Consider the following 13,203-nt stretch of genomic DNA (forward strand, 5'->3'; position numbering starts at 1 on the left):
TGGATCTTCTGGTCCCACTGTCGATAAACGGCCGCCACGTTTTCCCTAGCAGTGGGAGGGGTGTGGTGAAATAACGGGAAAACCCATTGGCAGCGGCAGGAATAGAAGATCTCGCCGCTGGCCAATAAGAGGCCACCTCTTCCACTACCTTACATCTGGCCCAGGATCTGGCCTCAATTGGAATGTTGCGTCCAATTCTGGGGCAGCACATTTTTAAAGAAGGATGAGAAGGCATTGACAAAGGTACAGGAAAGAGTCACGAGAATGGTTCCAAGACGAGGGACTTCAGGAACTGGAATGAACTGTCTGAGAGTGCGGTGGAGGCAGATTCAAATATGGCTTTTAAAAGGGAATCGGACAAGCACCTGAAGATTAAAACATTGCAGAGTTGCAGAAAATGCGGGCCCAGCTAAGTTACTCTGGCAGAGAGCGAGAGCGGAATCTATGGGCAGGAGGACCACCTTCTGTTCTGTAACAAAATGATTCAATTTAGTAAATCTTGGATTGAAGCTTAATCTCTTTTCAAAATTCCATTGGACAGGGATTTATTATTGAACGAGCTGGAAGGAGAGTCCTGCTCTGGAAAGGATACTGCTTCATGGCGTTGTGGATACTATTCCTGATCATTACCTTGTGTCTGAAGGTAGGTTCGAGAGATTGTGGATGTAACATCTGGAAATATAATCACTTACAGGTAAAGATTCCATTCTGCCATTCCTGGTGGGGGTCACGGGAGCCTGTATCAGGAAATGACTAACTTTAATGGTGCAGGATCTGGGTCTGGGAGGAGACCTTCCCAGTATAAAGGGAGTTTTTGTTGAATTTGTATCTCTTGAGAACAGAAATTACAAAGATCCTCCTAAACCTTTAAAAATGGCCAACTATAGGAAGGAGGTGATTGCCCTGGAAGGAGTACTGAGGAGATTCACCAGGATGTTGCCTGGGATGGAGCATTTATAATAATAATAATCTTTATTAGTGTCACAAATAGGCTTACATTAACACTGCAATGAAGTTACTGTGAAAAGCCCCTAGTCGCCACATTCCGGTGCCTGTTCATGTACATAGAGGGAGAATTCAGAATGTCCAAATTACCTTACAACACGTCTTTCGGCATTTGAGGGAGGAACACGGAGCACCCGGAATAAACCCACGCAGACACAAGGAGAATGTGCAGACTCCACACAGACAGTGACCCAAGCCGGAATCGAACCTGGGACCCTGGCGCTGTGAAGCAACAGTGCTAACCACTGGGCTACCGTGCTGCCCAGAGACTAGATAGGCTTGGATTGTTTTCTTTAGATCAGAGAAGGCTGAGGGGCGATATAATTGAGGTGTATATGATTATGAGGGGTTTGGACAGGGCAAATAGGAAGCAGCTGTTACCCTTGGTTGAGGGATCAATCACAAGGGGCCATACTTTTAGGGTGGGGAAGAGATTCCGAGGGGATTTGAGAAAAGAAAAATTCGCTCAGAGGGTGGTGAGACTCTGGAATGCACTGCCTGAAACGGTAGTGGTGGCTGGAAACTGCCCAACTTTAAAAAGCAACTGGACGAACACTTGAAACACCATCACTTTCAAGGATATTGGACATGTGCTGGTAAATGGGATTAGTGCGAGATTAAGGGTCGTTATTGTCAGTGCAGACTCGATGGGCCGAAGGACCTTTTCTGCGCTGTATGACTCTATAACCAGGTTGCAGCTAAGGTATTGGGGGCGATTCTCCAACATGGAGCCCAAGTGTTCGCGCCGTCGTGAATGCCGTCACATTTCACGACGGCGCAAACCGGGCCCGGGTATGACCGATTCTGGCCCCCATCGGGCCAGCCGTGCCAACTGCGCAAGCGGGGGACTTCTTTAGCGCGCCGGCCCCGACTCAACATGGCGTCGGTGTTCAGGGGCCGGCCACGCCAGAAAGTAGGTTGGGGGGTGGGGAGAGGCCGGCCCGCCGATCGGTGGGCCCCGACCGCAGGCCAGACTCCATCAGAGGCCCCCCCCCCCCCCCCCCCCCCGGGGACGGAGCTCCCCTCCACCCCCCCCCCCCCACAGGCAGCCCCCCGAACGTTCGCGCAGAGTTCCCGCCGGCAGCGCCCAATGGTGAATGGCGCCGGCAGGACTCTGTCGTATCGGTGTGGCCGCTCGGCCCATCCGGGCCGGAGAATCGCCGGCCCCGCCGATTCCAGCGGCCCGCAGCCGGCGCCGTGCCAAACGCGCCGGCGCAAATGGCGCCGATTCTCCACACCTCAGAGAATCGCACGCCGGAGTCGGGGCGTTGTGGCGTCGTGGTGCGGTTGCGCCGATTCTCCTCCCCCATTGTGCCCAATTCTGATCACTAGCTACACCTTAGAGAAGGTATCCCGGCCTTGGATAGAGTGCAAAGGATTTCAGTGCTGAGAGGTTTAAGTTATCTGTAGAGACCAAAGAATCTGGGATTGTCCTCATTGGGGCTGAAAATTAAGGGGAGATTCAATTGAGCTGTTCGGAATTATGGGGGATTTGATAGAGTAGATAGGGAGAAAGTTTTCACTGGCAGCGGGTGGGGTGGGGGGGGGGGGGGGGCGGGCGCTGGGGGGGGGGGGGGGGGGGGGGGGTCAGTAACCGGTCGAGACAATTTTCAAATAAGTTGCAAAAAACCCAGGGCAAGTTTAAGATTTTCCTTTTAACCCAGTGAGTTGTTTTAATCTGGAGTGCATGGTCAGAAAGGATGTTAGAAACCGATTCAATAGAAACTTTCAAAAGGGAAGCATGGGCTTAGATCTTCTTCCATTAAGCGATTTGCCTTTCTCTGCAAGGACATTCTGGGCCAGGTTAAAGATTGGCCCAGAACTGTTTGGGCCAGAAATCCTATCGCTGATCCAGATCAGAGATAAAATTACCCACGTCCATGGATCTTTTGGGTCTGTTTTCTGGTCAAGGATGCTGCAGAATTCAGGCAGTGCGGCAATCCTCTGATGGAGCTGCACAGAGATTTTCTGTACCACGTATTCCAGCAAATAGAGTTTCAATGTCCCAAAGCCACTTTGAGAACCTATGGAGAAAAGGTAAGTGTGTACAGTAAATGGGCGAGGGGGATGGGTGGCAATTGGGTGTCAAGAGAATGGGTGAGGGGTAGGGTGGCAGTTAAGTGGGTGAGTGGTTAGGGGAGTGGATAGGGGACACATAGTCAGGGGGTCGGAGCTTCGTCAGGTTGGGGGGGTAGCTGAATTTGGGGTAATTGGGATCGGAGGGTAATCAGAGGGTTAGGCAGAGAGTCGGGAGATCTGGGAGCTATTGGGTTTTTGGGGTTTGTCAGATGGTCCATTTGGGTGTTGTGGAGGGGGTGACGGTCAGTAGCATGGTGAACCAGGAGTTAGAAGTAGTTTTAATCCTTCTAACCTTTCCTGGGTCACTAATCTGGTAAGTGAGTGTGAACCATTCACAATTCTCCGACTTTAGTTGAGAGTCTCAGAGGATTGCAGAGGGATTTTCCATTGGGAATCAAAATCTCCTGGGCAATTATCTAATAATAACCTTTTATTGTCATAAGTATGAAGTTACTGTGAAAAGCCCTTAGTCGCCACATTCCGGCACCTGTTCGGGTAAGCTGGTACGGGAATTGAACCCGCGCTGCTGGCCTTGTTCTGCATCACAAACCAGCTGTCTTGCCCACTGAGCTAAACCAGCTAGGGACCTCCGAGGGGTCCCTCAGCTCATCTTGGAGGTGGGGGTGACAGCAGGGTGGGGTGACAGCTGGGGGGTGGCTGTACCTCTGGGTATATCCATCCGGGGAACAGGCGTTCTTGGGCCAATGTTTCTATTTACTTGTTCTAAAATCCACACGAGAACCCTCCAATTGCCTAGCAAGGTAAGAAATAGGATCAGGTGTAGGCAATATGCCCCCTCGAGTATGCTCCACATTCAATAAGGTCATGGCTGATCTGATTTGGGCCTAAATTCCCCTTTGCTGTTTGTTCCCCATACAGAGTAACCCTTGACTCCCCCAAACTTCAAGATTCTCAGTATCTCAGTTTTCATAGAATTGTTATGGTGCAAAAGGAGCCATTCTGCCAATCGTGCCTGCACTAGCTCTCCAAACAAAGCATCACAACTTAGTGCCGTTCCCCTGCCTTTCCCCGTACCTGTACATTATTTCTATTCAAATAGTCATCACAGTCCAAAGATGTGCAGGTTAGGTGGGTTGGCCATGCTAAATTGCCCTTAGTGTCCAAAATTTCCCTTAGTGTTGGGTGGGGTTACTGGGTTATGGGGATGGGGTGGAGGTGTGGGCTTGGGTAGGGTGCTCTTTCCAAGAGCCAGTGCAGACTCGATGGGCCGAATGGCCTCCGTCAGCACTGTAAATGCTATGATTCTAATGTCGTCTTGAGTTCCTTGAATGCTTTGAATATATTCTCTGGGGTAGAGAATCCCAAAGCTGCACAATCCTCTGAGAGAAGAAGTTCCTCGTCCTCCCATCTTAAATTGGCAACCTCCTAACTCTGAAACTGTGTCTCCTAGTTATAGATTCCCCGATGAGGGGATATGTACTCTCAGCAGCCACCCCTGCTGAGAGCTTAGCCCCCTAAGGGACAGTGGTGAATTGGGGTGTCGGCGAAGAGATCAGCAGTGGTGGGGGGAGGGAGGCCTTGTGGACCTTAAATGGATGGGGACATGCCTGATGTTAAAAGGGAGCTGCTGATGGAGGGTCACCGCCCACTACCACCCCACCCCCCCCCCCCCAAATCTGATTTTCTTTGGGCTTCCCCCATATTTACTCCTCCTGCCAGTCTCCGAATTGAGGCTGGGTGGGAAGTGGTCAATAATTGGTCACTTATGGGTCTCAATAGAGGAAAGGGTGGGCAGGCTGTCCAAGGCATCACCCACCCCAGCGTAACATTAGAGAGGTGAGGGAGGGCGGGAACTCACAGGGAAGCCCTCCTGAGCAATTTTACACACAGCAAGCCCTCCCCATCCACCCCCCACCCCGCACACCAGTGGGGGAAGGTACAATTCTGTCCTTTATGTCCTCCTCAGAGCTTTTTTTCTCTCTGACCTTTGTATTGTCAGCAAATTTGGTGACAACACAATCGAATTCATTAATGTAATCGACACCCCAGCACTGATCTCTGCAACACTCCATTAGTTACAGTTTGCCAACCTGAAAATCGCCCATTCATCTTGGCTCTGTTTGCAGTTAGTTGGCCAGTCCTTTACCCATGCCAATATGTCACCGCCAACATCACGAGTTCTTGTAATAACCTTTTCTGTGATACATGTTGGGGGGGGGGGGGGGGGTGAATAGGGCATCCAGATTATATTGCTGGTGTGGGGTGGGTACGCGCTGCGACTGCCAGCGGGCCATCAATACCATCAAACCAGGTTTTCAGAGGTGCGTCACCATTGGCTGGCGGTGAGATCTTCTGGTCATGCTGCTGTCAACGGGGTTTCACACTGCTTGCCCTCCGCCAGGAAACCCGTGACAGGGGTCCGGCACCGGCAGGACGGGAAGATCTCACTGGCGGGAAGACGGTGAAATTTGATCGCATTAACAGTAACTAAAGTAAATCAGTGAGTCTGAATGGCCACGGCAGCTGCAACAGGAAAATAACATCAGACTGAAAAGTGGACCAGTCATCCCTCATGTGACGGGGACAACTTGGTGTTTGACTTTGAATCAAGTCGGTGGTTTAGTGACAAACTCACATTGTTCATGACTCTGCCATTTCCTTTCAGGAACGTTTCTCCTGGATTCCGTATTGTAGCCTGGTCTTCATCTTTGCTTACATCCTGACATTTGGAATGGGACCAGGTGAGTACCAGCTCTGCTGAGACAGTTTGAAAGTGTTACACCTGGGCAAGGTCTGACAGAAGCAGTCAATATCCTGTCCGTTTGACAAGTACAGAGGTGAGATGTACTTTGTACTTGCATCAATATTTTCACTCATCTTGCACACTCCACGGGAAACATTACTCATTATATACTGGAGCAGATTTTTCTGACGCCTGTACTTGGGATTGTGGACTCACCGGAGCACAGGAGACTCGATCAGATCATAGAACCTCTACAGTGCAGAAGGAGGCCATTCGGTCCATCGAGTCTGCACTGACCCTCTGAATGAGCACCCGACCTAGGCCCCCACCTCTGCCCTAGCCCCATAACTCTGGTCATTAAGGGACAATTTTAGCAAAGCCAATCCGCCTAACCTTCTCATCTTTGGACTGTGGGAGGAAACCCACACAGACACCGCGAGAAAGTGCAAACTCCACAAAGGTGGTCACCCAAAGCTGGAATTGCACCCAGGTCCCTGGTGCTGTGAGGCAGCAGTGCTAACCACTGTGCCACCGTCCCCAACATGCCCAAAGACAATGAGCTGAATCTTGTGGAGGCAATGGGGGGATTGGAGGGTTGTCTCAACCTCTGGCTGGGGTGCCCTGAGTGACCTCTCTTGAGGAAGGCCTGCCGGATCACCTACCAATCAGCCACTTGTCAGGCCAGCAGTGGGGGCTTTTCTCCTGGATTAAGGACCCTGGAGTAGGAGACCCATCAGCGTGTTCCCAGAACCGCTGGCGTGATTCCTGTGCATGCGCAGGGGGTTTCTTCTCCACGCTGGCCATGGTGGAGCTTTTCACAGGCCAGCGTGGAGGGAAAGAGTGCCCCCACGGCACAGGCCCGTCCGCAGATCGGTGGGCCCCGATCGCGAGCCAGGCCACCGTGCCCCCCCCCCCCCCCCTCCGGGGCCGGATTCCCCCGCCCCCCCACCGAGGACGCCGCAGGCCGCCCTCAGAGCCAGGTCCCACTGGTACGGACCAGGTCTAATCCATGCTGGCGGGACTGGCCGAAAACGGGCGGCCGCTCGGCCCATCGCGGACCGGAGAATCGCCAGGGGGGGCCACTGCCAACAGCCCCCGACCGGCGTGATCCCCGCCCCTTCTAGAAAACCGGCGCCGGAGAATTCGGCAGCCGGCGTCAGAGCGACCCGTCGGGGAGGTCGGAGAATCCCACCCGAGAAGTCTGACTGAAGCAATCAGAGAGTGGTGGATAGACCAGACACTACATTAACCATCAGCATAAACAGCCATAATATCTACCTTATAGATTAGTGCAACTGCTTCTCTTTCATTGCCAATTTGAAGAGAAATAGTTAAGTTGAGAATGACTGTAAAATTAAGGGTGTCATTGCTACTGTTTCCTTCTCTATTTAGTATTTAAGATGTCTAGATGTCAGTTTTGGGTGAGCTTGTGTGTCTGTATTTATTTGAATGTCCTGTTTCACAGCTTTATTTATGATCACCAGATTTCTACCACTGTCTGAGGGAAAGTTTAGTGTCTGTGAATATCGCCATCAGTTTTAGCACTGAAGATGGCCTCTTGCTGTGTGAGCATAGGTTGTATCTGCCCCCCTGATAAAACAAAGGCGCCTCTCGAATTAATGAGTGCCCAGTGCTTTCTGAAGTTTTTTTTTAAAAAGCTGCAGCTGCAGAGAATGTGAAATGGAAACAGAAAACACTGGGAAAACATACAGGCCAGAATTTCCAGGTCACTTCTGTCGGCAGGATCTTCCGTTCCCGCCGAAGTCACTGGATATTTGAATGGCTCTCCTCATCCTCGGCGGGACCTGACTATCCCGACCACAGATTTTCAGGCAGCTTCTGAGGAGAGGGGAAGACAGTCAACATGTTAAATTGGTGACCTTTCATTTAATCTCTAGAGAGTGCCACCTCACTCAATGCTATCGACCTCTGTCAGCTTTTCCAGGTTGGCGATGTTCCCTGAGCTATCATATGTGTAATGAGATGATTAATGATCCTTTGTTCTTAACCCAGGTAGCGTCACTGGAGTTGTGCCTTTGGAAATATTCACTCAGTCTAACCGATCTATTGCGGTAGTGGCAGCGAATTCCCTGCAATGGTTCTCCCTCTTTGGCCTGGGATTGGTTTTCCCATTTGTCATTGTAAGTTCAAGTTTGAATCTTTTAGAATAACCACCTAATCGTCTGGGAGATGGCACTGACTTGTGCCCGAGTGTGGGAGTCTGTGACAGGCCTATTATTCTATTATTCATGAAATTACCAAATACATTACATGGAAGAAGTGCTTGCCAGTGACAATGCAAGAGGATTCATAGTCTGACACATGAGAGGGAGCAGAAACCTGAATCATTTACATAGTATGTCATAGGGTCATTTCTACTTATTAAAAGTGAATTTTCTTGAAGCGACTTGGGGAAGAATCTATTCTTCGGCGTCACGGTGGCACAGTGGTTAGCACTGCTGCCTCACAGCTCCAAAGACCCCAGTTCAACTCCGACCTTGGGTGACAGTTGTTTGGAGTTTGCACGTTCTCCCCATGTCGGCGTGGGTTTCCTCCGGGTGCTCCGGTTTCCTCCCACAGTCCAAAGATGTGCAGGTTAGGTGGATTGCATGGTTACAGCGATAGGGTGGGTGCGTGGGCATGGGTGGGTTGCTCCTTCAGAGGGTCGTTGCAGACTCGATGGGCCTTCTGCTCTGTAGGAATTCTGTTCTAGGAAACAAGGGCGTCATTGCTGGGGGGGTCGGAGAATGGCCGTTGGCCGCCGTGTATCCCGCCCCCGCCGGTTGCCGAAGTCTCCGGTACCGGAGATTGGGCGGGGGCGGGAATCGGGCCGCGTCGGTTGGCGGGCCCCCCCGCTCAATTCTCCGGCCCATATGGGCCGAAGTCCCGCCGAGAAATTGCCTGTCCCGCCGGCGTAAATCAAAGCTGGTATTTACCGGCGGGACCAGGCGGCGTGGGCGGGCTCCGGGGTCCTGGGGGGGGCCCCCACGGTGGCCTGACCCATGATCGGGTCCCACCGATCGGCAGGCGGGCCTGTGCCATGGGGCATTCTTTTCCCTCCGCCTCGGCCACAGCCTTCACCATGGCCGACGCAGAAGAGACACCCCCTGCGCATGCGCGGATTCGCGCCGGCCGGCAGAGTCCTTTCGGCCGCAGCTGGCGTGGTGCCAAAGGCCTTCCACGCCAGCCGGTGGAGCAGAAACTACCCCGGCGCGGGCCTAGCCCCTCAAGGCCCCTAAAGGTGCGGAGAAATCCGCACCTTTGGGGCGGCCCAACGCTGGAGTGGTTCCCGCCACTCCATCCCGCCGGGACCCCCCGCCCCGCCGGGTAGGGGAGAATCCCACCCCTTCTTTAGAAGTAGAAAAATGGATGCAATGAATTGGTTGAGATGATGGTAGTCTCACCAGAGAATGAGGTGATGGAGGGTCTTGGTTACAGATCGGTAAGTCTTAAAGAAGTCGATGCAGTCTTCTGTAGGTTAATTGTAAGTCTTAATTAACTTCAAGACCTAGTTGCACATGTACAGTAAAAGGTACAGGCTAGGAGCTGTCTCCGTATGTAGGTCCATACACATCTCTGCTCAATACTACACTGGCCCCTGGGTCTTGGTCATGTGCCTCATACACCACTGTGTGGACCATACTGTACTCAGTCCACATTAACCCTGTAAATGCCAGACCCCTTTCACTGCAATATGACTAGCAATAAGAGAAGGGATGAGGATAGAGATCATCTCAGTGACTCTGGCCGGGATTTCTCACGCTGGTGGGATTCTCCAATCCCGCTGCAGTGAATTAACTTTGCAGTCTTTACCTGCCAGACTGGCACTAAATCATTGTTCTTCCAATTAACCATTTAATTGGCATTGTAATTATCCACGTGACAGCCCTGTCAGGCTGCTTAATCCCAACTAACTAATGGAGAAAAGTCACCATTCTGAGGCATTGGGTTGGAATTTTTTCCATAGGATTTGGGTATCCCTGGAGCCAATCAGTGAGGGAATGGAGCCTCTGCTGAGTTGGTGACCTCGCCAAGCAATGCTGACATGGGGTAGGTGGGGAGATGAATGAGGTTGGGGGGGGGGGGGTTGATTTGTTTCCCACAAGACCTCACCAACACCCACCCCTCCACCTCGCACTCCACCCCGCCGATGGAATGCATGTATTTCCTGGGTCCGGTGCTGTAATGGCAGCTTACAGGAGGCAGGGTTTAATCTGTGCTGCTCCATCTCAACTCAGTGTCCCACTTTGCCTGAAATCTCGCTTTCGGTTGTTTCTTTTGGCACTTTATTTTTACAGGAAAATTCCATCCATTAACTCTTTTTTCCCCCCACACAGGCTGGCATTTCTGCTATTTCCAACATTCTTTATTTTTTTCAGATTTCCAGTTTTCAGTGTTTTATATTTGATAAAGAATAACCGCATCATCTTTCATTTTCACTGGAGTATAGTGGCTAATATAGCCAGAGCAGCTGTGTTATGCCTGCATCAACGAACCCAATCCACTCCTTATCCAAACAACGTCTACAACTATAACAGTAGGCCAGGCAGTCATATTCACTCGCTCCGTAGTAATGGATCTAGCACAGGGGAACAGTTAGGCCAACAGGCAAACATGGTACCGGGCTTCATTCACATTCAGCTGCTGGGACCTATCATCCATGCCCGAGCGGTAGATGTGCCCATTTTATTACTAACTCTCTGGTAGATTGACTCTGGGAATCTCTGAGTGTGAGCAGTTTTAGGTTATACAAGTTATAATATTAGTCACTGGTCTTCCTTCTTCTTGGGCAGTCCCTCAGTGTCGAGGCTGACTCCCCTCCACACTAAAAATGAGTTCTCAGGTGACTGAGGAGTCCAGTCCGCCACCTCCAGCCTCTGTGGGGCAGACGGTGGTGGGAGGAGCGGGTGGGTGGGGTGCCCCGGGTGGGTGGGGTGCCCCGGTTGCCAAGCGCTCCGGTTGCCAAGCGCTCCTTTCGTTGTCGAGGCTTGGCTTCAGCTTGCTCTCGGCGATGAAACTTGAGGTGTTCAGCTCCTTTCTGGAGGATTTTCCACCACCTCGGGCAGTTGTGGGCCGGAGATTCCCGGGTGTGGGTGGGGATTTTGCACTTTTTCAAGGAGGCTTTTTACTCAGTAGAAGGAGCTTCAGGTCAGATTGCACCGTGTTGGACTGGTGGGTGTTATAGTTTGTGTTGCACCAATCTGTGAGACACAGAGTCCAGGCCACGACCTGTATGTGCTGTGATCCTAGGACCGGGGGGGGGGGGGGGGGGGCTGGCCGACATGTGACTCCAAACCACACAGCAATGTGGCTGACTCTTAAAATACTCTCAGGGATGGGCAATAAATAGCCCAGCCAGCAATGCTCACATCCCATGAAGGAATAAATTTAGATTTCACTCAGTGAAATGGAAAATGAAGGCAGGTCACTCCAAACTGCATGCAGCTCAAATGTGCCTGGAGGGGAAAGTCAGAGTCGCAGTCAGCTCAGTTTGCTCCTGTGGGAATGTGCACATATTCTGTTTCGAATAGAACCATGCGGACAATCACTGAGTAGTCACATTTCAGGCCATGAAATTAACAATGCAATATCGATGGTAAAGGCCATTCACACTATCCTATCTCAGAGATAACCTACATTCCCATCCCCGTCACAACATCTAGCTGTTTCTGTGACACAGGCATCAACTTTTCAACACAGCCTCCCTGTAATACACAAGGATGAGAGTCAATCACAGCAATGTATTGGAAATGTGCACGATCTTTCCACTGATACGCCTTTCTCTTCACAGGATGCATTCGGGCAATTCTCCTTCTTTCTGTTTTTTGGAAACTGCTCTTTGGCGTCGCTGTTTACGTTTTACGTCCTCCCTGAAACGAAAGGGAAAACTCTTCTCCAAATCAGCGAGGACTTTGACAAATTGCGCAATGCAATGAAGAATGGCATGTGCCCCTACTTCAGTAAGAGGCCAATTGTCTCAAACCAGACAGAGGTTCTATCCACCCGACTGTGAGCAGACAAAAAAAAAGGTGACTTCTGAACAATGCCAGCCCAGGGCTGTTTTGACAATCGCCCAACACTCTGTTTTCACTCAGGATAATCCACATACTTCTCGCCAGAAAACCTTTTCTAGTTGTTTCATCTTTCCTGTCAGGGGTTACTCCCCTCTGTAGAACTGTCCTGTTCAATATTACAAATGAAATATTAGTATTTTTACAACTATCTTCTTCAAAAACGTTAAATAAAAGTATGTCTCTTCTACTCCAATGTAAGCCACGTGTGATGTCATTGCAACTAAGGGTGGTATCTCTGTTTTTGAGACTAAGGGTGAGATTCTTTGGTTCCAGCTGCGTGTTTCTCAGTGGCGGGACGCGCGCACCATTCACTGGCAGAGTGATTCTTTGCTCCTGCCACTGAGATGGGATTTCCCATTGAAGCCACCGCCCGCCGACGGGTAACCCACGGGTCGGGGTGTGCTGCGGGCAGGACCAGAGAATCCTGCCGCCAGCGAACAGCTGCAGAATTCCGGCCGAAATGTGGCGGCGGGCAGCTCCATTAGTGCCTTTCCTTCTAGCCAGAATGGGGGGATCCTGCACCTGATTCTGCGCTTGGAACCTTATTAATGATGCACAGGCAAGTTCCCCTCCGAATCTCCTGGTAGGCTGGGAGCGGAATCGTCCAGGCTTCATCAGCAGGTGGGTTCAAAGGTCTTGGCACCACATTCAAACAACAGTCCCGCACACACCTATCACTCTCTCCAGTCCACCTGTCTTCGCCAGACAATGCAGGATATCAGCAACCCAGAGGGAAAAGGCTAACAGCCTCAAGAGGAAGTCTTTTCCTCGGTTCAACTCCGCCCCCCCCCCGAGCCCATCACCTGCTCCACTAGGACCTCTACCCACTACATCTGGAGTCTCCATCCATCCCCTTCCAACAAACGGTGTGGTATCCCTTCAACCCCCATGTTTGTGAGATTTCCATACAGCCGTGTGCCTAGTTGGAATCCAGCTTGTCCCTCTGCTTGCCATCGTGAGCCCTCGCCCTCAACCCTCCCACCCCATTCACAGCCCTCCTTCCACATTGCCTCCCTTGTCTTCATCAGGCCCCCAACCTCATCTCGCTTTCCAAGCCCGGTCAAATTTTGGACTTTCGTTGCGGTGGTTGCATGAGTCCCCACAGCACAGTGCTGTCCTGATAGACGCTGTGTGTAACACCAGCGTGGGGGGAGAAGACCTCTGTACTCCCCAACCCCAGGCTCAGTACTGATCTGCCTCAGTGACACTGGAGGGTCCATGGCTCCAGCAGCACGGTGCTGTCCATGAAGAGCAGCTCGGCATGGAATTGAGATGGAGACAGGGACCCGTCTTCCCTGGCAAAGTGGTAAGCAGCACAATCAAGAACAGCACAGCACCATG

The 13,203-nt window shown here is 51.5% G+C and overlaps 1 protein-coding gene across 4 annotated transcripts in view; it reads left to right on the top strand.

Moving 5' to 3' along the window:
* The window catches only part of LOC140409353 (solute carrier family 2, facilitated glucose transporter member 11-like), a 138,244-nt gene extending 126,195 nt beyond the window's left edge, over positions 1-12,049 (top strand). For 3 of the 4 annotated variants that reach the window (XM_072497784.1, XM_072497808.1, XM_072497800.1), the window contains 4 exons: positions 542-643; positions 5,711-5,786; positions 7,802-7,929; positions 11,580-12,049. In XM_072497784.1, the coding sequence (XP_072353885.1) occupies positions 542-643; positions 5,711-5,786; positions 7,802-7,929; positions 11,580-11,801 (528 nt within the window). In that variant the 3' untranslated portion in view covers positions 11,802-12,049. The remainder of the gene's footprint in view (positions 1-541; positions 644-5,710; positions 5,787-7,801; positions 7,930-11,579) is intronic. The other variant, XM_072497791.1, reaches the window with a different exon arrangement.
* The last annotated feature ends 1,154 nt before the right edge of the window (positions 12,050-13,203 follow it).

The sequence above is a fragment of the Scyliorhinus torazame genome, chromosome 1 (assembly GCF_047496885.1).
Source record: "Scyliorhinus torazame isolate Kashiwa2021f chromosome 1, sScyTor2.1, whole genome shotgun sequence".
Lineage (NCBI taxonomy): Eukaryota > Metazoa > Chordata > Chondrichthyes > Carcharhiniformes > Scyliorhinidae > Scyliorhinus > Scyliorhinus torazame.